This window comes from Myotis daubentonii, chromosome 17 (genome assembly GCF_963259705.1).
Source record: "Myotis daubentonii chromosome 17, mMyoDau2.1, whole genome shotgun sequence".
NCBI classification, from domain to species: Eukaryota; Metazoa; Chordata; class Mammalia; order Chiroptera; family Vespertilionidae; genus Myotis; species Myotis daubentonii.
In genome coordinates this window covers 14,238,430-14,264,516 of record NC_081856.1, presented here as the reverse complement: position 1 = coordinate 14,264,516, position 26,087 = coordinate 14,238,430, and the positions used below count along the sequence as shown (strand labels likewise).

The 26,087-nt window shown below is 44.2% G+C and overlaps 2 protein-coding genes across 5 annotated transcripts in view; both read right to left on the bottom strand.

The window, feature by feature from the left end:
- ELOC (elongin C) overlaps positions 1-306 on the bottom strand; it is a 198,999-nt gene extending 198,693 nt beyond the window's left edge. Inside the window, exon 1 of the mRNA XM_059672879.1 lies at positions 297-306. The gene's annotated coding sequence lies outside the window, so the exon portion shown is untranslated. The remainder of the gene's footprint in view (positions 1-296) is intronic.
- The window catches only part of JPH1 (junctophilin 1), an 86,966-nt gene that overhangs the window by 20,670 nt on the left and 40,209 nt on the right, over positions 1-26,087 (bottom strand). For all 4 annotated transcript variants that reach the window (XM_059672869.1, XM_059672870.1, XM_059672868.1 and 1 more), the window contains exon 3: positions 1,335-1,453. In XM_059672869.1, the coding sequence (XP_059528852.1) occupies positions 1,335-1,453 (119 nt within the window). The remainder of the gene's footprint in view (positions 1-1,334; positions 1,454-26,087) is intronic.

The following is a 26,087-nucleotide window of genomic DNA, read 5'->3' as shown; positions in this document are numbered from 1 at the left end:
CTGTGACAAGCCCATCACTCAACCGACTGGGCCTCGCCCCAGCCTCTCATAAAAACAGTCCTCTGAACCTGGCCTCTACTGTCTTCATTTTTTGCAGGAAAAAAAAAAATAAGTCCATTACTTTCTTTTTCCTTCATCCTTTATTACAGCCAAACTTTCTAGCTTTTATATGGATTTTGCTATTCTGTTCACTTTGACTTACCTTGTTCATTCAGTCGCAGCGATGTCCCAAGGAGGGGGGGGGGGCAGGACTCTAATATTCTATCACTTTCATTGGAACCCAATGTGTATGGAACACACATGCTGTGCAGGATGCTAGTTATCCAGCTTGATTTAATAGAAACCAAGGTGGAAAAATTCTTTACCAAGAAAATACATATTTTGATATTTAGGACATTTTGGTTCTTCTTCACTTAGAAATCTATTGAACCCTCAATCAATCCCCAGAAAGATGTTGTTAATAAGACAATGGAAAAACACATAAAAATGGCTATTGCCATTTTAGTAACACCAGTATATTATAGAAAGGGATGGAGGCAGTCTAGTTGGAAACCACTAGGAAGTGACTTCAATATTTAAACCCACTGCAAACATTTGCTTATTGCTATTTTATAACATTCGAGAGACAGATAATCAGGACTGACTTTTATTTTCTGAGGTTGTCACGTTCTCTGCGTCACGACATACATCGTCATCTCAACCTGTGCAGTCACCAGTCTTTCAGCGGGATGTTTCCATACCTCCTAACCGCAGTCCTGGGAGCCTTAGTTCAGGTATGTTTCAAAAGGGCTTGTACGCATGCATATCAGCATAACCAATGGACACAGACCCTGGGGCGCTGGGCGCTTGCCCGGAGTAGGAATGGCTGGGGGGGGGGGGTGTCAGTTGGGGAAAAAGGAGACATATGTAAAACTTTAGACAATACCACCCCCCCACCCCCGCAAAACACACACACACACACACACACACCAGTTTGTATGGGCTCTCCTCTTACTGCCAGTTTGGGGTTATTTGTTACAATCTCTGCAATGGCCACTAAATACACACTTGGTTAGGATCAGATGCTTCTCTTGGATTCCCGTCTCCCTTACTGCTATCAGCTCAAAGGGTATTGCAGGGAGTGGGGAGGCAGGAGGGGAGTCACACTGGCAAATACCCGAACCTCTAGTGCTAACCCTCGGGCTTCAGATATTTCTGACAATGCTTCCAGTTGTTTTCTAGCATTTCTGGGATTCATGAAGCACAGACCTTGCAGTTGAATGGAAAAGAAGGAAAAAAAGGAAATCAGAGGCGATGCTCTTACCTTTTCCACCACAGGGACAACGCAGTCTTACCTGGCTGGTAGAAGTCGGGTGACAGCTCCTTGGCCACTGCTCTGGCGATGTCGCACTCCTGGCGGGCAGCCAGCGCGGCCTGGTCCGCGGCGTCAGCTTTGGCTCTGGCGTGTGCAGTCCTGCAAGGGAGCACAAGCGGCCAGTCATCAGGGTGGTACCTTGTTAGCTACACGTGGACAAGCAAACCGGCTGCAGCCGAAAAGAAATGCTAATTGTGATCTGGCCCTACACCAGCACGTCTTAGAGTCATTTCAACAGAGACAACGTGCTCTAAACTACCAATAACATGCCTCAGTCCTTCTTTCAAGGGACATGAAAGATGAGCACGTTCTGTTCAGCTCGATGCGAAACTCACTGAATGGAATACCCGGTTGCCACTTTGGTTGCCATTCCTCTCCCTAACCAGGGAGAGCAGAATTAGAACATGAATCAACATGGTGTTTCTTAGATTTAATTCCTACGGTAGAATTTGATTAAGGGTCTGCCCAGTGCTGTGGGAAAAGTGGCTCCCTGGGGGAGAAATAAAGTAAAACTCTGATTTGCAGCACTGACCAGTTTCACTGGTGTAAATACTCCCACACAGCCAGTTTCAGGCTACCAGCGTGATGCCACTGAGTGTGGCTGGGAAGCGATGCACACAATTGGCTCTCACCAGCCTGCTCTAGGAATGTGCTCAGGGGAGGTGCCAAGGAGTAGTTGCTCTTTAAGCATGTTTCTAGGGTAAAACAAAAAAGAGGCAGAAAGGAGAGGAGGAAATGGACTTCTTTCAGTCTTCTGCCCTCTCCCAGGCCCACCCTCCCTCACTGGGACCTCTTATACTTCTAGACTCTAGAGCAAGCATGTCAAACTCGCGGCTGGTAGCCGCACGCCTCGTGTATTTAACATGCTTGCTCTAGGGCTAGGGAGAAAGCAGTAGGGAGAACAATGGAACTTCTCATGGCAGCAACAGGTATTTGCTGTTGATTTGCTGCCTGCCTGTCTGAGAAGAGGGGATCTGGAGGGTGTGACTGAGAACGGTGGGTCATCCACTTCCAAAGGAGAAAGAAGACCTTGTCCATTAGTCCTCGGATGATGTCCACAAGCATCTATTTCTAATAACGTTGTAAACTTCCTATCTACTCTCTTTCATGAGCACCAGCAGGTCTATAGATAACCACTAATAAAAACTGAAGCCTAAAAGGTGCTTGGACTTAGTTCAGAGAGAGGCGTTGGGAAATGGCACTGTGCCCTGGCTGGTCTTAGGAGAGAAAACACAGATGGCAGCCGGAGGAGGCCGGCAGACAGAGTTCCAGGAAGAGGCAGGCGGCTGAGGTCGGACCTGGGACCATGGGGCTAACTGGTAGGAGGTCCTGTTCTCCAATTACTTTCTTCAACTATGTCCTCTCACCCTGTGCTCTCACGGGGCGTTTCCCTCCTACGTACGCCCTAGCCTGGAGGCCTGATGTACTAGCCGCAGGCTTCCGGAAGGCTGGGATTTTAAATCTGGTCCTTGGCTACATGCCCAATGCACAGAACACTGCCCGGCACATCGTATTTATCAAGGGCTCACTTTATAAATAAACGAACGAATGAGGCTTCCTTAGAAATAGCTGAGTAGTGACTTACACACGAACGGATGGACCAAACTAGAGAGACAGTAAGTAGATCAGTGGTTGCCAAAGGTCCAGGGTGAAAGCGCGTGAGGGATGAGCAGAGGGAACATGGGATTTTTAGGGCAGTGAGACTAGTCGGTGGGACACGAGTGATGGGGGATACATGACATTATGCATTTGTCAAAGCTCACTGCACTGTACAAAGAGCGAACCCTACTGCCAACCATGGACTCTAGCTCATACTGAGGTATCAATCTTGGTTCATCAATTGTACCAAATGTGCCCACTAACACAAGATGTTAAATAATAACGGGGGAAGCGGTGTGGGTGTGGGTGTGGGGAGAGGAGGCACATGGGAACTCTCTGTACCTTCTATTTACTTTTTCTGTAAACTTACTATTGCTCTGAAAATGAAGTCTTTTAATTAAAAAGAAGTGGACCAAGGTCCAATCATCAGCACTGTTATTTCTGAATCCGGAGGATGTGTTAGATGTTCCCTAACGGTATCATGAAATGGAGACAAACGCATGAGTGTTAGAGCACATTCCTAAACAACCGGCCTTGTCACCCCATAGGGCAGCCATCACTGAGGACAGGTGACATGTCGGTCCCACATACGGCGCCTGAGCATCTATGGGGGCCTCTGTGATGTTCTTTCAACTTCCCAGAATCTCCTTTTTCCCAGGATTAGTTTTCATGTTCTTAGCTAGAGCCTAATCATGTCCAGGTGTCATCATACATGAAACCCTAAGAGTTCAGTTATGCTGCCTTGTAATAAAACCTACTACCCTTTCAATGACAAATTCACAAAACTCAGGTAACCAACAACTTACTGTGATACAATCACAACCCACCACCCCAGCGTCAAATAAAACGCAGGTATTAGTTCTGCCGCTTTTCACAATGTGCGAAACTGGAGCACAGACAAATACAGCTTAACCTTTCTGCAAATATATTTTGGAAGCAGAACATCAGTGAAGCCTAAACCCCGTCCTGTTTCACTTGCTCCTTCCAGTAACACCACACAGGGAGGGGGACCTTGCCATCCAGTGCCCGTCCCCGTGTCAATTCTCCCGCACGGCTGCCGAGATGAGTCCAGACCACGTTTGACCCTGAAACCCGAGGTCTGCTCGGGAGCTTTCGGTAGCCCTGGATCTGATCACAAAAAGCAGAAGAGAACAAGAACCCACTCTGACTTTGCTGTCGCCACCAGCTTTGGGTGGCCAGACCTGATATGTCTAGATTTTGCCTGGGGGGAAATCTGGGCCTGACCCTGCCTCATGTTAGTGAGTTCCTGTGTTCACCCCCCAGGTTCAGTTCCAGAGCAACACACGGGCCCTTTAATCAGCCAGCTGGTAAGCCCGGCCATTGTTCATGGGTTGGGGGGTGGGGGTGGGGGTGCAGGCTGGTCCATCTGGGGAGATGAGCTCAAACAACTCACAGGGAATGCCCTGCTGCTGTTGCTGGTCACGTGAGAAACTGCATGCATAAAAGCAGCACGCATGCCCAAGAACCTCTCATCAAATGACTGCTGACACCCATAAATCCTCAGACCCTCACCAGTCTCCCAACACCGTCATCACATACACTTTCTCCCATAAAACACAGTCAATAGTAAGTGAAAAGCAACTTCTCTCAGGCACTTGTCGTTGACTTTCTTTTAGGGTCATATTTTTAGAAATAAACCAAAGTTTTAACTGGTAGAGAATTACTAGGTAGGAATATAGAGATACAGACACGTGGGCGGCTGCTTAGACTCACAGGGGAGCTAAGTGACTCCCTCCTGGACGGGAGCCCTGCAAGGTCACCTGTGAAGGGCCAAAAACAGTCCATGTGGAATTTCTGAACTTTAGGCACCACCTGTACTTAAGAACTTAATTATAACTTATTTTTCCAATCAGTAAGTTTATGAGAATCTGAGCTTTCTCCCCTTAAATGACTGAAATAGTGTTTCATGTCACCTTATTCAGAACAAAATAGCCTGGCTTTCCCAATATTTCTTAAACATAATAATACTTTTACTAAAAAAAGCATATAAACAATACACTGAACATACCCAGCTAAAGTAACACGTGGGTCCCTTACATGCCTGTCCCAACTTCTAACTTTCCCTCTTTTATACATCTGTTCGCTGACATAGCTGATAATGATTTTAATCTAGAAAGGACTATGATTCTGCTAAAGCTCCGTTCTTGGGAAATTTGGGGTGGGAAGACAGCTTCATAAAGGTCAATCTTTACATTTATATGTTCTTGAATGTTACTTTTCTCCCAGAGTTGCTTTTTATTTTATTTTTAAAAGGACCTAGAATAGTAACTTTAAGACAAAAATCTTAGGTCCTGGCTAAAAACCAAAAACCAAAACCAAAACGAAAACCCCAAAACCCTCCCAAAACAAAACAACAAAAAACTTGTTCCATCATCAGAAAACATTTGTCTTTCTTGCCAGGGCAGGAGTTTATGTCTTACTTCCCTAAAAAGTAAGCAACATCAAGTTATTTAGATATAAAATGTAAACTAAGAGGCTAGCTAGCCTCATGGGAGTTTGATATTTGATCTTTTAAAGGCCCAGATTCACAGAGGGATGATGACACAGGCTTTGGAAGCACTAATACTCAGAGACGAGGTTAAGGGCAGTCTAGACCACAGATAATCCTTGTCCATAAGATCGAAAGTTAAACCATGTTACTTTTATCACAGAAATGTCTTTGTAGAATCATAATTTATATCACACCCTTGGTTTTTTTTATCAAGGGGAGACAGGAGGAGCCAAGATGCATATGAAGAATGTTTACATACCTGTTGTAAAATGCAGTTCACTGTGTGTATCCTTGTCGTGTTTATAAAGATCTGGGTGAGATATTCCTCGTAAAGTTCAGTGCCAGGAAGAATGTGGTCTCTGATGATAAACCGCTGTGCTTCCTTGTATCCTACATAAGAACTTCATAACCTTTATTTCTCTTTTTGTTAAGGCAGCTGGGAAATTGGAAGCAAATCCACCCTCCATCTGTGTATATGGTTATCTTCCCTAACTGCATGGCTTCAACATTCCCCAGGGTCAGGAATGTATGTGTGACTCATCATAATGCCCTTGCTAATCCTTTTTGGAAACTGGCAGGATATTGGGAAAAAAAAATTACTGGCTCAGTAAAGCTCTCTGTTTTCTGAACTCTAGCCCCTCACACTGTGTTAATGCTCAGGAACACATGTACTAACTTGGGAAAAGCTGAACATATTAGTCAACTTCCTGTATAGGATTTTTTTCTATATTCAGAACATTTTTAAGCTTGGAAAATAAGACCTCATTCTTAAGTACTTTATAGACTTTATTCCCTAAGATTTGATCAAACTTAATAAGCTTAAAGGCTATATTCTCTGGACAGGCCAGGTCAAGAGCACATTCCTAATCCTCAGCTGAAATATGCCAAATAATTGGCTCTCTTTTATTCTGAGTTTTATAGAATTTATCTAAAATTTACTTTCGCATGTAATTTGTGCACTGAGAAAAGTCAGATGTAAAAAAAAATTAACAACTGTTTTGTTCTTGAAATAATTTTCAGAGAAAAGCCCTTTAATGAGGTCATTTCGAAGTTCAAAGACATGATGACTAAATAATATTAAAACTTCACTTTGAAATAGAGTCACTTGCAACCTACTGAATGGGAGAAAATATGTGCTGACCATATATCTGACAATGGATTAGCATCCAGAATATATAAAAAACTACTACAATTCAATACCAACAGAGGACCCAATTAAAAACTTGCAAAGGACTTGAATAGATATTTCTGCAAAGATGACATACAAATGGCCAATAAACATGTGAAAAAAAACTCAAGATCATGTATAGGAAGGGAAATGCAAATCAAAATCACAATGAGATACTACCTCACATCCATTAGGATGGTTACTAGAAAAAACCTTCCAGAAAATAACCATTGTTGGTGGGGATGTGGAGAAATTAAAAACCTGTGCACTACTGGTGGGAATGTAACATGTTGCAGCTGTTGTAGAAGACAGTATGGTGGAGGGTAGGGCTGGGATCATAGGGTTTTAGAGGAGGAGGCAATCTGGAGACCCCTGCCCACTGGTTCTCTGTTTTCATTGTCAAAGACATATTTTAATAAGTTATTTCCCCAATGGACTTTTGTTTTAAGAGATGCTTGCCAATTAAATTGTACAAATTAATAATAATAAAAAAAAGAAATCAGTATGGTGGTTCCCCAAAAATTAAAAATAGAATTACCATATGATCTGCCCATTCTATTCCTGGGCATATATCACAAAGAAGGAAAAGCAGAGTCTCAAATATATATCTGTACATCCATGTTCAAGAAGCATTCTTTACATTTGTCAAGAGGTGGAAACAACCCGTGTCCATCAATGAATGAATGGATAAACAAAATGTGGTGTGTACGGTCATATACTGCATAATGCTGTTTTGGTTAATGATGGACTGCATATAAGATGATTCCACAGGATTATAATGGAGCTAAAAATTTCCAATGGCCTAGTGACCTCAGCTGTTGTAACATGGTAGTGAAATGCACTACTCACATGCTTGTGGTGATGCCTCACATGCTTGTGGTGATGCTGGTGTAAACAAACCTACTGTGCGGCCTGTGGTATATATAAAAGCACAGCACATACAACTACAGTAGTGCGCTAGACCACTTAGATTTGAGTAAGTGCACTCTACGATGTGCGAACGACCACGGAATCACCTGATGGAACACTTCTCAGAATGCATGCCGACGTTAAGTGGCCCCTGACTGTACATCCATGTAATATTATTCAACCTCAAAGAGGAAGGAAATTCTGACAACTGTTTCAACATGGATAAACCTTGAGGACATTATGCTTAGTGAAATAAGCCAGTCACAAAACGATGAAGACTGTATGATTCCATTCAGATGAGGCACCTAGAATAGTCAAATTCATAGAGTCAGAAAGTAGAAGGGTGGTTGCCAGGGAACAGGGAGAAAGAACGAGGTGTTCTTATTTAGTCAGTGTAGCGTTTTAGTTGTGCAAAAGGGAAAAGTTCTGGAGATTGGTTGCACAACACTGTGACTACACTTAATATTACGAACTATAACACGAAAGGATGGTTTAGATGGTAAATTTTAGGCTATGTATACTTTTTAAAATAAGGAAAACATGGTTACTGATGTTCAAGTATTTCCAGAGCATCCTATGTGTCCAGAGGGTGTGAGGAGAAAGAGCAAAGGTGGGGCTCTCAGATGGGAAGTTGCACGAATCTCAGCCAGGGCATGCAGTGTGTCATGAGAGGGAAGAGTCATAGGAAAAGGAATAACCAAAGGGCGCTACAAGGGAAGAACTGTGACCCTTTTGAAACACCAGGGCAGCCTCCACGCCTCCACTGTCAGCTCTGAAAGCCTGGCACAGAGGCTGTCAACAAGTACTTGCTGAATGGAGAAATGGGGAAGAAGGATAGAAACATAAGGGAAAACCCCAAGATTTCTGACTTAGTATCCAGATGAATGGCTTTGCTACAGATAGAAACTGTGCAGGTGCGAACGGGAGACAGTCTGAAGGTGATGACAAGTTCAGTTTTAGACAAGTAGGATCGTACATGACACAGGCATTCAGAGGGCTGCCATGCAGAGTAAAGGTCAAGGTCAGAAACAGGAAGGTGGGCATCATGATCACAGGGGATGAGTGCACGACAGGTGGATGAACCTAACAAGTCAATGAGTCAAAAACTCCAAGGACACCCTGGCCGGTGTGGGTCAGTGGTTAGAGAGTTGGCCCACACACCAAAGAATTGCAGGTTTGATTCCTGGTCAAGGGCATGTACCGGGGTCACGTGTACGGGAGGCAACTAATTAATGTATCTCTCTCACATCTATGTCTCTCTCTCTCTCCTTCCGTCCCTTCTACTCTCTCTCTCAAAAAAAAAAAAAAATCAAAGGAAAAAGTATCCTCAGGTGACAATTAATAACAACAACAAAAAACAAAGGACTAACGACAGAGACAAAAGTGCCCATGGGACTTGGTGAAGGACATACGCGAACTGAGAGGCAGCAGGGAACAGGTGGAAGGTGGACTTCCAATAGAACCACTCAAAGTTCTTGTTCGTGGATAAGTCTCTGCTCCTGTTAGGACGTAAGTGGGCTAGATCGGAAGTTGTCCCTTCCCTGGGGCAGCAGCCACTGTGACACGTGCCCGTTAGAGTCTGAGGAAGGGGTGGCTTGTCCATCCTGCCGTGTGCTGGAGAGAGCCGAGGGCTCAGAGGCTGCGCATTTGCTAAGGAGCTTTGAGAGGGCAGCGCTGACCCAAAGGTCACCGCAGGAGCCAGACGGAAGGGGGTCGGCGAGGAAAGGGGCGGAGGAAGTAGAGGAAGCAGGTGTCGGCCGCATACTGGACACTTTTGACCCAGAAAGGAAGGAGGAAATTTGGACAGTAACCAGAAGGATGAAGCGGGCCAAGGGAAAGGACGTTTTACTCGCAGCTGAAGAAAACAAGAGCTGATCAGGCTGGAAGGTGGGAAGAAAGATGCCCAGAGAAGAGAAGCAAATGAAGAAGCTTTGAGAAGGTGACCATGGTTGGAGTCGGGTCCAAGATGAAGCAAAAGAAAGGAAATGGGAACAAGTTAAGAACAGTTAGGTTGATCCAATGTTTTAAGGTTATTTGAAGGGTCCTAAGCTTGAAAGAGACAGACAGAACTGTGGGCTTTAGAACCAGACAGACCTGGGCCAATCCCCAGTTTATCACATACAGGCCATGTGACGTTAGCCTCAAGGTCCTTACCAGGCAAATGGGGATGCTATTATCTAAGGAACTGCTCTGCATCGGAACTGATTTATACCAAGTACTTAGCACTAACTGAGGGTATTTCGTCACTAAATGGCCATGGTTAGTCTTCCGCTGAAACGTAGGGCTTGGAGGAAGAACCCGGGGGCTTACAGAGGTGCTAGGGGATGGCAGGAAGGAGCGTTAGAATTGCTGGATGGGACCAGGAGGACCTGACGTCAGGTCTATATGATTCTGCCTCGTTCTCCATCAGGCTCTCACTCTGGGAGAAACAGGAGAGGGAGAAGGTGGCTGTGACACAGGGTAGAGACTCGAGCGAGGAGGATGGCCCCACTGCAGGGCTTTGGGTAGGGAGTAAGGGCACATGGCAAGTGTGGACCCTGGGCCGGAGGAAGTAGAAAGGACTAGGTGAGGATCAAGTGAAAAATGGGGAGGCAATCGGATCACTGTGAAGTCTATACATGCAGCTATTCTTATAGTTTTAGGTGCTTTTCATTATTATTATTTTTTTAATATATATTTTATTCATTTTACAGAGAGGAAGGGAGAAAGATAGAGTGTTAGAAACATTGATGAGAAACATTGATCAGCTGTCTCCTGCTCGCCCCCATCTGGGGATGTGCCAGCAACCAAGGTACATGCCCTTGACCGGAATCAAACCTGGGACCTTTCAGTCCCCAGGCCGACGCTCTGTCCACAGAGCCAAACTGGTTAGGGCAGGTGCTTTTTAATGAACTGCAATGAGGCTTTGTCTTTCCTCTGGCAAATTCTATAGAAACTGCCTGATTCTGACTAAATTCGAATTCTATAGGAACTGCCTGATTCTTACTACTAAAAGGAATGACTTTAGTTCAAATGACCAGCTAGCAGGCTTTTGAGGACAAAAGGGCGGCTAAATCACTTCAAAATGGATGCATATTGTATTGAATGAAACCAGCGAGAACCAGGACTTCATTTTCTACTGAAACGGACACATCTGGTTGTGCCCGATAAGGACGCTGCAACCTTGGGAACCGAAGACCTGGGTAACGAGGCCGAGAACGGTCACGTCAAGGCAGCTTTTGTTTGCACACCACTGTTGTGCATCTTGTGCTTTACCAGTGGTCCATTATGGGCACAATTTAAAGTGTGACCAAGGATTAGAGCAATTCCAGGTGAATGGTCCAACCCATCGTGCAGCTAGCAGTGCTCAGGGAAGGCAGGCCTATTCTCCACTCACTGCTGCAAGTGCCCAGGAAATGCATGCTCTGTGGGGCTCAAATTCTCCATTGTATACTTCTACACTAAAAAAAAAAAAAAATGAAGCAACCATCACTCACTCACTCCTCAAAAATGACAGAGATCCTTTAGAACTCCTCCAACTCACAGTTGAGACACATTCTCTTAGGTAATACCCATTTTTCTTTTTCTTTTTTGTTAATCCTCACCCAAGGATATTTTTCCATTGATTTTTTTTTTTTTTTAAGAGAGAGTGGAAGGGAGAGGGAGAGACGGAGAGAAATATCGATGTGGAAGAGACATATTGATTGGTTGCCTCCTGCATGCAGGGCTGAGGAACCTGCAACCAAGGTATGTGCCCTTGACCTGAACCAAACCCGGGACCCTTTAGTCTGCAGGCTGATGCTCTATCCACTGAGCCAAACCGGCTAGGGCCAAAATACCCATTTTCTATCTTATAGATCTACAATGATTTTCTAAATTCTGTAACTATGTATGGAGACAGAGGTTAATTAGACTTGTTGTGATGATGTTTCACAAAAGACACAAAGATAGAATCATTACGTTGTGTACCCGGAACGAATATAATGTATGTCAATTATACCTCAGTACAATAAATTATAAAGCATTAAGAATAAAATTAACACCATAAATTGGTATAATAAAAAAAATGGCTCTCTAAAAAATCCCAAATCTACCAGTTTTCCCCTTCCCTTTGTCCGGTCTCAAATGCCTAAGTGGTAGCAATAAAAGAATCTATTCCTCTATCGGGCATCGGATGCTGAACTGTCTGAACAAGAACTTGCTTGGACCAGCTATGCAAAGCCATCCTGCATCTTTAGTTCCATCTCATTCGATGTACAGGTTTTGAAGTTGTTGAGCTTATGAGAAGACTGCTTTGTGAGGAATGCCAGGACGGTAGGTTATAGTTATTCTCGGCAAACTAGTTTTATTCATTTCGTGTTTCCTTGTAGAAATAGTAAGTCAGTTATAACCTACATGAATTTCATGCCTGGTCTGTAACAAGAAATCACTCGATAGTTCAACCAAGAAGTCCTTGACTAACTTCACTTTAAATCATCAGTCTTTTGCAGCAACCGATATTGGGGACAACAATCTAATGAGCCCAAAGGATTGGCTCTGATTCACGGTGACCTTCTGATTTTGAGGAAGTGGCTCTTGAATGTTCTGCTTGACCAGACAGGCTGGAAACCACAATTAGGACTGGAAGGGCCTCTGAGAGCCCCATGGTCAATTACTTTTCTTTCTGTAGGGATTCGAGGCTCACAGAGGCTAAGCAACATATGCAAATTCACACAGCAATGAATGGGCAGAACCCGGGTCTCCTAACCTTTAGAGCAAAGCTGGGTGACCTCTGTGAAGAGAGATTTCTGTACTACTTCTCGATTTTGCTGCCATTTAATTATCTCATCTATATTTTTGTTCTGCTATAAAAACACATTCATAGCCCTAGTCCTATCTTCTTATATTCATATTTTCTCTGAGTCTGTAGCCCTCTTTATTTCTTTAATTTTAATAAATTTATGATTCCCATTGAAAATTAAAATTTTGAGCTTTCTTCTCATATATATATATCTTAAAACCAGCTTTGGCTGACTTTCAAATGAAATAACACAGCTTAGAAAACATCTCACTGGAAACTGTAAGAGATTTGGTTTTCATCAAGGCTATTCTTTAGCAGGAACACTTTTAGGTGGTGTTAAAGATACTGCAGATTCATCCAACTCATAGCTGCCTTCCCCAAATCACAAATTAGTAATTAACACCTCCAAATTTAAAAGGAAATATCAGATCATTCAGTTTTTCCTGAATTCTAAAAAAGTTTTCTTCTTTTTCCTCATGAGAATCTCAAAAAATCTCCGTTGTGGTTGTACCTGTTTTTAGCATTTGCTGTGTTAAACTGAGAAGATTTTCATCCCAATATTCGACAGATAAAATAATAGCTTGCCCAAGGGCACTGAGAAAAATGCAGGCAGAAACAAATACATAAAGCAGAGTGACTGGTTTTCTGTTTAGTGCCTTTAAATACAAATAACACAGTTACTTTGGGGAAGGCAAGGCGGTTTTGAAGATGAGTATGTGTACCTGGAGGTAAGAATGTATACATACTTCCCCTTCATTAAAGACGATAGTAGAAATGCAAGGCAGGATTCAAATAAAATAAAAGAATCATGTTAAATTCTGGCTCAAATAATAGGAATATTTCCTTCTGGTCCTGGGAGGTCGCCAGTGGTCTGCTTCAATACTGCGTCCTTACGGTGCCTATAAGACTTGGATTTCTTGCCCAGGAGCCTGCTGTCTGCCTGGGTATCTACTCTAGACACATTTTGATGAACTCTTAACCTTTGTTTTTTTCTTCAGGGTGGAATTAATTGACTCTGGGGCCTGGGATGCGTGCCTGTCAGTAGGATGGACAGACGCCGGCTGCAGTCACTGGGGAATGCAGGGTCTGCCTTCTGCGACTCCATTTCTTAGTGACAGATGCATTAACGGGAATGGAACTAGTCCTCAGCAATCTGAGGTCCACACTGAATCCGAAGAATCTCCAGAAGAATTCCAGGCAGAGAGGGAATGCTGCACCTCCCACCCCCAAACAAGGGGGATGTGATTGACACAAAGGTCAGAATTTCCCTTGAGGCCCAAGAATTCAAAATCTACTCACTGTTCCCTTGTAACTGGGGGCATGTCAGGCTGAACTCAGGAGGGGCAGGGAGAGTTACCTGCCAAACCAAAGCCTTCCCTCCCCCAGCTGGGAGTTGTCTAGGGTGGGTCTCAAGTCTGGCTGCTTCGCTGGCTTCTCACAGCTGCCCCAGAGGCCTCCAGGTCTACCTCGGAGCATTGAGCTGCTTTCCAGGTTATGTTTCCTGAATGTGCCATGTTTTAGCCAGCGATACAAGGGCTGGAAACAACTCTTCCTTCCTTTTCTTTTTTTTTTTAAAAAATACATTTTTATTGATTTCTGAGAGGACTGGAGAGGGAGAGAGTGATAGTAACATCAATGATGAGAGAGAATAACTGATCAGCTGCCTTCTGCGCAACCCACATGGGGGATTGAGCCAGCAACCCGGGTTTGTGTCTTGACTGGGAATTGAACTGTGACCTCCTAGTTCATGGTCGACGCTCAATCACTGAGCCACACCAGCTGGGCTCTTCCTACCTTTTCAATACAATCACAGCACCTTCCAAAATGACAACAGATTTGGTGTGCCCTCACCTGTGGCTGTCCTGTGCTCGCTGAAGTGGGGACATGAACATGCTTTGCACTTAAGGCAGAGAACCCTGGGGCCTTGAGAGGCTCTGTGGGGTTCTAGTCGAAACCGGAAAGTATATTTATATACAATGTGGAACCAAGTAATGCCGCAGTGGACATGACAAAGTATGGTACTTCACATTCTCCCCTTTGTTCTGGCATGAATGAAATGGGGGACAGAAAACCCTTTTATAGTTTCATGTGGGGTTCCTTTGGGTTGACTAGTTACCCTGAAAACGTGAGGGACATTAAGGAAAGGAGAGGCCTATCACAGTCAATCAAAATGTTCAGAACAAGTCCATCCTTCCTTCTTAAAATATGAAAAACCAAAAACTGAAGCAGAAGGAAAACTTCCAAACTCATTCTGCCAAGCTAGCATTACCCTCATACTGAAACCAGACAAAGATATGACCCCCTCCCCCCAAAAAAGAAAAGAAAATTACAGGCCAATATGCTTGATGAACATAGGTGTAAACATTCTCAACAACATATTAGCAAACCAGATTCAACAATGCATTAGAAGATTGCCCAGCCGGTATAGCTCAGTGGTTGAGCATCGACCCTTGAACCAAGAGGTCCCCAGTTCAATTCTCAGTCAGCGCACATGCCCGAGTTGCAGGCTTGATCCCCAATAGGGGGCGGGCAGGTGGCAGCTGATCCATGTTTCTAGCTCTCTCTATCTCTCTTCCTCTTTCTAGAAGCAATAAAAACATATTTTTTTTAAAAAGTTCATACACTGTGACCAAGTGGGATTTATCCCAAAATGCAAGGATATTTCAGCAACTGTAAATCAATATGATACACTGCATCAATAAGAGGAAGACTGAAAATCATATGTTCATCTCAATAAATGCAGGAAAAGCATTTCACAAAATTCAACCTCTTTTTATGATAAAAACTCTAAAAAGTGGGTAGGGAAGGAACACACTTCAACATAAGAAAGGCTATGTATGACAAACCCACAGCTGATATCATACTTGGGGTCAAAAGCTCAGAGCTTTCCCCCTAAGATAAGGAACAAGAGAAGGATGCCCCCTATCACCACTTCCCAACATAGCTTTGGAAATCCTAGCCACAGCAATCACACCAGAAAAATAAATAAAGCATCCAAATTGGAAAGGAAGAAGTAAAACTCTCACTATTTGCAGATAACATGATACTATACGTAGAAAAAAACCCTAAAAAACACCACCAAAAAAAACTATTAGAACTAATAAATGAATTTAGTAAAGTTGCAGGATACAAAATCAACATACAGAAATCTGTTGCATTTCTATACATCAGTAAAGAACATTCAGAGGAGAAATTAAGAAAACAATCCTATTTATAATTGCATCAAAAAGCATAAAACATCTAAGAATAAATTTATCCAAAGAGGTGAAAGACCTATACTCTGACAACTATAGAAAACATTTTAAAAAAGCTAAAGGGATACAAATAAATGGAAGGACATACCTGGCTCATGGATGGAAGGGTCAGTATTATTAAAATATTCTTACTGCCTAAAGCAACATAAGATTCCACATAATTCCTATTAAAATACCAGCAGCATTCTTTGCAGAGCTGGAATAATCCTAAAATTTATATGGGGTCATAGAAGACCCTGAATAGCCAAAGAAATCTTTAGAGGAAAAAAATGTGGAAGGTATCATGCTCCCTGATTTCAAACTATCCTACAAAGCGACAATCATCAAAACAGTATGGTACTGGCATCAAAACAGATATATAGATCAATGGAATAAAATAGAGAGCCCAGAAATAAATCCTCACTTACATGGTCAATTTATTTATGATGAAGGAGGCAAGGATGCACAATGGGGTAAAGACAGTCTCACTGAAGATAAGTGGTGCTGGGAAAACTGGATGGATACATGCAAAAAAATAAAACTGGACTAGTTTCTTAACCATATATAAAAACAAACTCAAAAGTAAGACCTGAAACTTCTAGAAGAAAACATAGGCAGTAAAGTCTTTGACATGGGTCTTATCAATATTTTTTGCATATGTCTCTTCGGGCAGCAACAAAAGAAAAACAAATGGGACTACATCAAAGTAAAAAGTTTTTTGCATAGCAAAGGAAATCATTTACAAATGAAAAGGCAAACTACTGAATGGGAGATGATATTTGGCAAGGATACATCCAATAAGTGGTTAATATCCAAAATATGTAAGGAACTCATACAACCTAACACCAAAAAAACAACCAGTCCAACTAAAAAAATGGGCAGAGGATCTGAATAGACATTTCTCCCCATGCACATGGCCAATCCTATATAATAAAAGGCTAATATGCAAATCGACTTAACAGCAGAACGACCGTTCGCCATGACATGCACTGACCACCAGGGGACAGATGCTCAATGCAGGAGCTGCCCCCTGGTGGTCAGTGCGCTCCCACAGGGGGAGCGCTGCTCAGTCAGAAGCCGGGCTCACAGCTGGCAAGCACAGCAGTGGTGGCGGGAAACTCTCCCACCTCCAAGGCAGTGCTATGGATGTCCGACTGCCGGCTTGAGCATGCCTAAGCCAGCAGTCAGACATCCCCTGAGGGTTCCTGAACTGCAAGAGGGCACAGGCTGGGCTGAGGGACCCCCCCAAGTGCATGAATTTTGTGCTCCAGGCCTCTAGTAGACATATAAAAAGATGCTCAACATCACTAATCATCAGGGAAATGAAAATAAAAACCACAGTAAAATATCACTTTATACCTATCAAATTGGCTATTATCAATAAATCAAATAACGTGTTGGCGAAGAGTTAGAGAAAAGGGAACCCTCATGCATTGTTGGTGAGATTGTAAATTTGTGCAGCCACTATGAAAAACAGTGTAACGATTTCTCAAAAAATTAAAACTAGAGCTGCCATATGACCCAGCAATTACACACTGGGTATGTATTTGAAGAAAACAAAAACACTAATTAAAAAGGATATATGCACCCCTATGTTCACTGCAGCATTATTCACACTAGCCAAGATATGGAAGCAACCTAGGTGTCTACTGACAGATGAATGGATAAAGAAGATGTGGTATATATTAAAAACAGAGTATTACTCAGTCATAAAAATGAATAAAATCTTGCCATTTGCAGCAACATGGATGGACCTAGAGGATATTATGCTAAGTGAAATACGCTGGACAGAGAAAGACAAATACTGCATGAATTCACCTGCATGTGGAATCCAAACAAAACAAAACAAATAAACAAAATAGAAAGAGAACCATAGATAATAGAGAACAAACTAATGGTTGCCAAAGGGTTGCGGGGGGGGGGGGGGGGAAGGGGGATGGGTGTAACAAAAACATAAATAAAGCTCACTCTCACATAAGAAAAAAAAAAGATGTCTGGGTCGCATTTTTAAAATAGATCCAGAGACACAGAAGCATGGAACAGACTATCAAACCTCAGAGGAAAGGCAGGGGAGGGCGGGTGGTGGGGAAGAGATCAACCAATGAACTTGTATGCGTATATGCATAACCCATGGGCACAGACTGTAGGGTGGTGAAGGCCTGGGGTGGGGGTGGGGGCAGGCTAGAAGAGGTCACTGGGGATAAAGGGGACTTAAGTAACACTTTCAACAATAAAGACTTTTTTAAAAGTCCCCCCTCCCCCCCCAATTCCTCAGGGGCAGGAATAAAAGAGTAAGCCTGTCTCACAGAGCCTTCCATTCCTGGAGGACTCGGTGGGGACTCCACTGCCCTGTAGACAGGGCTTCTTCCAGGGAGGGCTGGAACGCCCTGGAAAATGGCATTTGTTCCACAGAGCAAGGGGTTAGGAAGCCTCTTTCCATGCAGGACAAGGAGCAGGGACAGCGACTGGAGCTCGAGGCTGGTGAGCATCTGGCTGCTGGCATCGATGCTGTCAGGAGCTCTTACTAATGTCGCAAAGGTCCTATTGTCCCCATCTTCTTGTGGCTGCCTCTCCAGGTTTCAGATCACTTTTGAAGTTGCTTCCCGAAAAAAATCACCGCTCGCCCGTCTCTCCTGACACCTTTCCAATGCTGTTTCAACCCTCATCTCATGATCAGCCCCTGGTGCAAGCATGTCAAACTCAAAGGCTAACACGGGCCAAATAAACGAGGCATGCGGCCCGCGGGGCCCCGAGTTTGACATGCTTGCCCTAATGTTTTCTCTTTCAAAAACAAACAAACCCCTCAACATACTTAATGATTCACAGATGTCTCAAAATCCTTTGAAATTCTTTGCTACTCTGGACACACGTAATTCATTCTACTGAATTCTGAAGATCATGCTCATTTTTCTTTCCCCACGTATCATACATGTAGTGCACGCACCGCCCTCCTGCTCAGAGCCCTCTGCAATGCTGGTCGTGAAACGAGAGCGCCTTTTCCCTTGCACTTCTCTCTGGCAGGTGATCACTGCTGACAGCAGCTGATGGTAAGCATGACATTTCTCTGCAGTGAGTTTCTAAAACGTCACGGTGACAGCAGCTTACACAGAGAGCTCGCAGGGCGAAGGGAAAACATATAAAGATTTCCCCCCCTTTTCAAATTCTGGTCTGAGAGGGGGGCCTGTCACCCCTCGGCTCTGAGACACCACAACAGGTCGCCACGAGCGACATGTTTTAATATGATAATGAACTTCTTGTCATTTACTTGTTAAAATTTCTTTTCTCCGGCGCCAGCTTAATTCCCAGAAAACAGCTTATCTACCGTGGTTCTAAAAGTCTGAAATTAATTTTTGAAGCAAACCTTTTTCATTCTAAATGTAACGAAAAGGCCTAGGGTTATTATTTTTAAAATCTGCTTTGTCATCTTAAAAGTAACCATCAATTTAAATACTATGAGAGGATGAATCTCTTGTATCATTAAAATTCCTACAGCAGTACGGAATGTTGGCTTGGTAGGCTTGGTCTGATAGTGAATTTTGGGGAAGGAATACATAAATCTATGTAAATATGTAATACACAAATTTGAAGTGTGGATGTAATATTTGATTGAAATACAGGGATGGGCAAAAGTAGGTTTATGGTTGTGAGTACACGAAACACAGTTTATTCTTGTATTATTATTTATTAATTATTGTATTATTTATTATTACTAATCTACTTTGGCCCACTCCTGTATATATCAGAATCAACCAATGTGAACCAGTAATATGTGTGCCTGAAGGTTTTTTTGTTTGTTTGTTTGTTCTCATTTGTGACAAATATTAACTGTACTTATTATCCTCTAATACTTTTTTTTTTGGGGGGGGAGGGGAGTTTTGTTGAATCTCAGGGAATATGACAGAGTTGAAATCAAGGAAAACTTTAAAAAACAACCAACCAAACAAAAAATTTCAGGAATGAATACTTTTAAGTGAACTATCAGCTAAAACTCTAGTACTGATTACTACCAGTGCCCTGGCAACTAGTTAAGTCAGGGCTGCTCCCGTTTTTAAATTATAATTTCATTATGTGCGGTACCAGGCTCCTTTGTCAAGTAAGGCTTTGTGTCAGGGTTGTTACGTAATTCAATTGACAGGTGAAAAAGGTCTTCTAGGCCTGGCAAACCTAATTGCAACCGCACTGTCCTGGCCTGCGGATGGGAAATCATTAAACTGGCATTCAGTAACCGGACTGTAACAGAAAAATTATACTATCGCACAGTTCCATCAGCTTTTAAAATAGCCTCCCAAGCTTCCGAGTGTCTTAACCATCTCCTCCTTTACGCGCTGGGACTTTACACGACCTGACAGGTAAGCAATGATGTTGGACGCGGGTGGCATGTCTGCTGTTCTGCTGTTCTCCAAGCCTGTACCGTCCATCTCAATCGCCCGTTTCCCCTGTCCCTTAGCCATCGCTTGGCCGAGAGCCCTCCTGCCTGCCATTTGCCACTTGTTCTGGGCTATTTTAATTCTGGACAAGTTGTGGTAGCTGCTATATTTAAATTGGCCTGTGCGGTGCAGAAACACGGCAAATGCTAGTGGCAACCTTTTCCCTTTTGGACATAACCCAGTTGTGTTCTGGCTTTGAGTCAAGCTTCGGTACCATCCACACTGGCTCAACTCCCGCCTGCATCCAGGTGCTCACTGCCCATTGGGTAGGGTGGGGTGGGGTGGGGTGGTTTTCTGGGAGGGATGACCCACAGCAGGGCCCCAAACTAGAGAGTAAACGGAGAAACAGGAACCATCACGGGAGGAAAAGCTAAATGCTTCTGGAATATTGGCAGAGTAATGTTTCAAAGACCAATGTCCAGATATGAATTTTGTAGACTGTAACCCATCGATCGAGGGAGCCTTAAGGGAAACTGCTCGCATGTGAAGAGCCAGCTTTCTGGCTCCTGGGCACTGAGAAGTGGGCTTGCTACGACTCACTTGGTCCTACCCCGCCCCGCGCTGGCACTGACCCACCAGGCTCCTTGGCCAGCGGTTTCTGCACATCTGTGCTGGGAGGAAGGTGTCTCCAGGGACTTAAGCTGTCCCTTCAGAGAAGACAAATACATCGAAAATGCCTCCTCATCATTAAAAGCTAAATATAATATAAAGAAGAGGTTTTATAGATGTCCACAGCTCAAAGCTAGCCTATAGCCAGACTCTGTTATGAAGAATCAGAGAGAATCAACCTAAGAAAATTTTTTTTTACAGTCCAGGGCTTTTGCTTTGAGACCTTAATGTACAAATGCTAACACCGACATGCTCATTTCACTGGCAGGGGAATTAAAATTCAGACGGGCTATAGGATCCTACCCATCTGTCTGAAGTACAGCATTTCTGCCTAAATAGGCCTTTTGAGGTATTTACTTTGACTGCTTGGGCTATTATACTTTACCTTCTGTCAGCCAAGATTGTACTTGATTTTTTTTTTCCTCTGAATAAATTTATACCCAAGCAGGTAGTAAATAAAACTGGGCTTTTGTTTTCTGGGCTGAGTAAGAAAACCATCTTGGAAATGTTTCGCTAAAAAAGAGTATTCACTAGTCAATTCATATGAAACCACTTTTAAACGTCCCCAACAAAGGAGGGCCCATTAGTAGGTTATTTGGTTACATGTAGTCAGGGTTACCAGCTTTCACATTTCTCAACATAGTAGCCAAACAAAGATGGAGAGAATGGATGGAAACAGAGATGCCTGCTTTTACTAGAAGGCACGCAAGTGGTACTGAATATATCATGCTCTGAGTATCATGAAAACACAGCTCGAAATAAATCCCGTATTATCCTAGTGCTCTAAGCTTTCAGAGAGCTAATTCCAATCTTAAGAAATCACATGCTGTCTTCTTTCCCAAATACTTTCCCTGACTCCCTGATATTCTTGTAGGTAAGAAAATTACCTGAGCCCTAGCAGGGTTGCTCAGTGGTTAGAGCATCACCCTGGGGACCGAAGGGTCCTGGGTTTGATTCCGGTCAAGGGCACGTACCTGGGTTGTAGGCTTGATCCCCAGCCCCGGTTGGGGCACGTGTGGGAGGCAACCAATCAATGTGTCTCTCTCACATCAATGTTTCTCTCTCTGACTCTCCCCTTCCCTTCCAGTCTCTCTAAAAATCAATGAACAAGTATCCTCAGGTGAGGATTAACACACACACACACACACACACACACACACACACACACATTAAAATTACCTGAGGTCCTGAGGTCTTCCTAGTTTGTCTTCTCCTAAGATATAGTTTAAGCTCATTCCATTTAAAAAATATTTTTATTGATTTCAGAGAGAGGAAAGGAGAGGGAGAGAGAGAGAAACATCAATGATGAGAGAGAATCACTGATCCGCTGCCTCCTGCACACCCCACACTGGGGATCAAACCCACAACCAGGCATGTGTCCTGACTAGGAATTGGACCGTGACCTCCTGGTTCATGGGTTGATGCTCAACCACTGAATCACACTAGCTGGGTTTCAGCTCATTTTTAAGTGACAAGGACACATGTGCACATGTGAGAGGTCTCCCACCACAACTCTGCATAAATCTTCAGAATAAACTGCATTCACAAGTGTGGAACAAGAACCCGCCACTGAAATGCTGGGGACAGGAGGACAAGTGTGTCCACAGCACAGCAGGATCATGGAAGCGTGCTGTCCCTCAGCGAACGTCCAGTCCTCTCATTTACTACCCGACAGTCCTCTGGATCTTCCAACACAACAAGGCCCGAGGCGGGCTCTTCGGAACTCCCCGCTCTGAGACTGAGGGACAGAAAGGTCATATGAGGTAGGAAAGAATCAAGCAGAGAAGAGACCAGTTCTGGCCTTTAGAAAAAGGCGGGGGGAGGGGGCAATATTAATAATTACTAGTGCTTTTAAAGGCACATTTCTCATAACTTCAAAATTATTAGTTCAATTTTGTTATATTGTGTGCTTCTCTGTAATTATTACCAGCTAACACACACACAAATATATACAGATATCACTCCAAGATCACAATAAACCAAGGGCTGATGTCTCATGATTTTTAGGAGGGATAGGGTAAAGGAGAAGTTAAGAAAAATTCTAGCACATTTCTTAAGGAGTACTGGAGAGGAACATGAAACAGACAAATAAAACCATAGGTGGTAGGAGCTGCAAACAAAGGGGCATAGGCCAAATTTCTGAGTCTGGGAGTGGGAAGGAGGGGTGACTGGATGGGACAGGTCCCAGGAGTTTATGCCACCCACAACCGGACAGGCTCACCCCAGGCTGTGAAGGTGTGAGCGGGGAGGTGACCTGTGTCTATGCTCGCTGTGGCCTGGAGGACAGCCCCCGCCTCTGGTCATCACATGGCACTGGCAGGACAAGGTACAAGGGAGAGCTGCAGTCTCTTCCTCGTCAACGCATGACTTGTAACCCGCAAAGTACAGCAGGTCCTCACTTAACAGCGTGATGGGTTCTGTGACGTTAAGAAAAACGTATAAGGAAACGAACATCACCACAGGCTAATGGGTATACACAAGAGGTAAGCTCCTAGGGCATCTCACCAACGTTACCACGAAACGACTTTATTCGAGGACCTGCTGTATCACCGTTGGAAAAATATAAATACCTGGTATTAAGTTAAGCAAGCAAGCAAGTATTGATGATGATGATGATAATTACTGTTAAGATTGACTGAGTACCTTTTATACACGAGGCCTAAACTTGCATTTTCTAAGAACTTGACGTGTAATGTCTCCTATGATCCACTCTGGCTTACGGGCTAGTGTGTGGTGGGAGCGCATGTGAATCGAATGTCAGAATTGTGCGTACACACCCACCCAGCCCCAATCCTGCTCCAGCTCTCTGGACTCCTCCTGGGGTGGTCTTCCTTCTCATTCCAGCCATAAATACTTGGTTTCCCTCATCATCTGAATTAATAAAGAGGAACATTTTTTTCCAGGTACATTTAACATTTTTCTTAACATATACATGTCTCCTTTTCGCGGGAGTTAATTCTTATATATAATAACCTTTTAGGGACAAAAATTTTGAGTTTAAATAAAAGTAGGATCGATGCTACCAAGTAACAAGTGATTACAAGCTGCACTAGCTTTTCAAATGATTTACTCCAAGAAAAGGGATTCAAAAAAACATTGAAGTCAGGTTTAAATTTAACATTCCTCTCAGACACTGCCATGTTGCTGTGTTTCACTGGGGTTTCAGCGGCAATACACACCAAATCCTACACATACCAAGCCCTCTAAGGCACGCACCTCACGTCTGTGGTGGTGGTGGCATATGAAGCCTTCTGCCTGCTGGGCTGCTCTGAGGCCACCTCTACATCCACCCTGGTCCCTACTGTCTCCTCCATCTGGAGGCTCTGACGGCTCCCTCTCACCTACTCCGCTCGGCTTGTCCTCAGGCGTCTCGGTATTTGTGCCATTTGGCACAGAAAAGCTGCTACCTCAATCTGTGGCGTATTGTTCCAGCCACAGCATAAATGTAACCCTCGGATTAGATTAGCATAGTGGAGATTTCACGGTCTCCCTGGACCAGCACTATAGACGGAGACAAGTTACTGCGGATTCACAGACTTCAAACCCGAAGATCTCTCTTCCACCGCAATGGAACACAATCGAGGTGGAGTTTCTCGCTGTGTGTCGAGTCCCCTCCTAGCGTGCTGAGGAGCACAAATTCTAGAATGAGACTGCCTGGATGCGATTAGCTCTCGCCTTCACTGGCCTGGAGGCCAGGGGCGCGCCCTCACCTAGCAGTGCCTTTGTTTCAGGAAGGGTAAACCCACCTTCTGGGGTTATCATGAGGACCACAGATGACACATGGAAGGCCCCAAAGAACAGACAATGCACATAGGGTACTCAACTTCATTACCTATTAATACTTATCAAATTAATTAATTCAATAACTTAAAAATGTATTACGTTTTGCCCTGGCCAGTATGGCTCTCAGTTAGTTGAGTGTTGCCCAGTTTAATACCCAGTCAGGGCACATACCCAGGTTATGGGTTCGATCCCCAGTCGGGTTGTACACAGGAGGCAACTGATCAATGTTTCTTTCTCACATTGATGTTTCTCTCTCTCTCTCTCTCTCTCTCTCTCTCTCTCTCTCTCTCTCTCTCCCCCTCCCTCCCTCCCCCCTCCCTTCTACTCTCTTTAAAATAAATAAAAAACATATTAAAATATATATTAAGTTTCTGAATAAGATATTCAAATGGTTCAAAAAAAAAAAAATAACAGGGAAAATCTCCCTTTTATGTGGTCCTGACCCATCCATAGCCAACCACTGTTGATGTTTTTTTTTTTTTTTAAATATATTTTATTGATTTTTTACAGAGAGGAAGGGAGAGAGATAGAGAGTTAGAAACATCGATGAGAGAGAAACATCGATCAGCTGTCTCCTGCACATCTCCTTCTGGGGATGTGCCCACAACCCCGGTACATGCCCTTGACTGGAATCGAACCCGGGACCCTTCAGTCCGCAGGCCGGCGCTCTATCCACTGAGCCAAACTGGTTTTGGCGCTGTTGATGTTTTTTAAAAAGACCTTTCCACAGTTTCTTTAAGAGTATACAAGAAAATGAAGTTCCAGTTTTCTCCTTTTCTACACAAAAGAAAGCAATACATACAATGTGTCTATTCCTTTGTGAAATGCAACAAGAAAACAGTGACCAAATGGAGCAGAAGCCTTATACTGTAGCAAACTACACCAGCCCTTGACTATCCTGAGAGGTGACAGCGAGTGGAACCCCCCGGGTGAAGCCGGGACAGCAATGGGGTGGGGCTCTAGTCAGAAGGCCTCTGTTTGGTCCTGGGCCCATCATTTGCAAGCTGTGCAGTGCTGGACAGATTACCTAAAAGTGCTGGAGGTGTGGAGTTGGTCATCATCATGTTTGTTGTGGGGATGTAAGATTTGTGTGCAAGAGTTTTGTAACCCTGGCTGGTGTGGTTCAGTTAGAGCAGCGGTCGGCGAACTGCGGCTTGGCAAACCGCGGCTCGTGAGCCACATGCGGCTCTCTGGCCCCTTGAGTGTGGCTCTTCCACAAAATACCGACTTCTGCGCATGGGCCATGAAGTTTCAATCGCGCTGTACGTGCGCGCCCGCACGTGGTATTTTGTGGGAGCACACTGATCACCAGGGGGCAGCTCCTGCATTGAGCGTCTGCCCCCTGGTGGTCAGTGTGCATCATAGCGACCGGTTACTGACCAGTCAACCGGTCGTTCGGTCGCTTAGGCTTTTATATACATACTAGAGGCCCGGTGCACAAAAATTTGTGCACTCGGGGGGGAGGAGGGGTCCCTCAGCCCGGCATGTGCCCTCTTGCAGTCTGGGACCCCTCGGGAGATAACGACCTGCTGGCTTAGGCCCGCTCCCGGGTGGCAGAGGGCAGGCCCAATCCCTAGGTGCAGCCCCTGGTCGGGCTCAGAGCAGGGCCGATTGGGGAGTTGGGGCACCGCCCCCTGTCATGCACAGAGCAGGGCTGATCAGGGGGTTGAGGAGCTCCCCCCTGTCACTCACAGAGTAGGGCCGATAGGGGAGTTGGGGCACCACCCCCTGTCA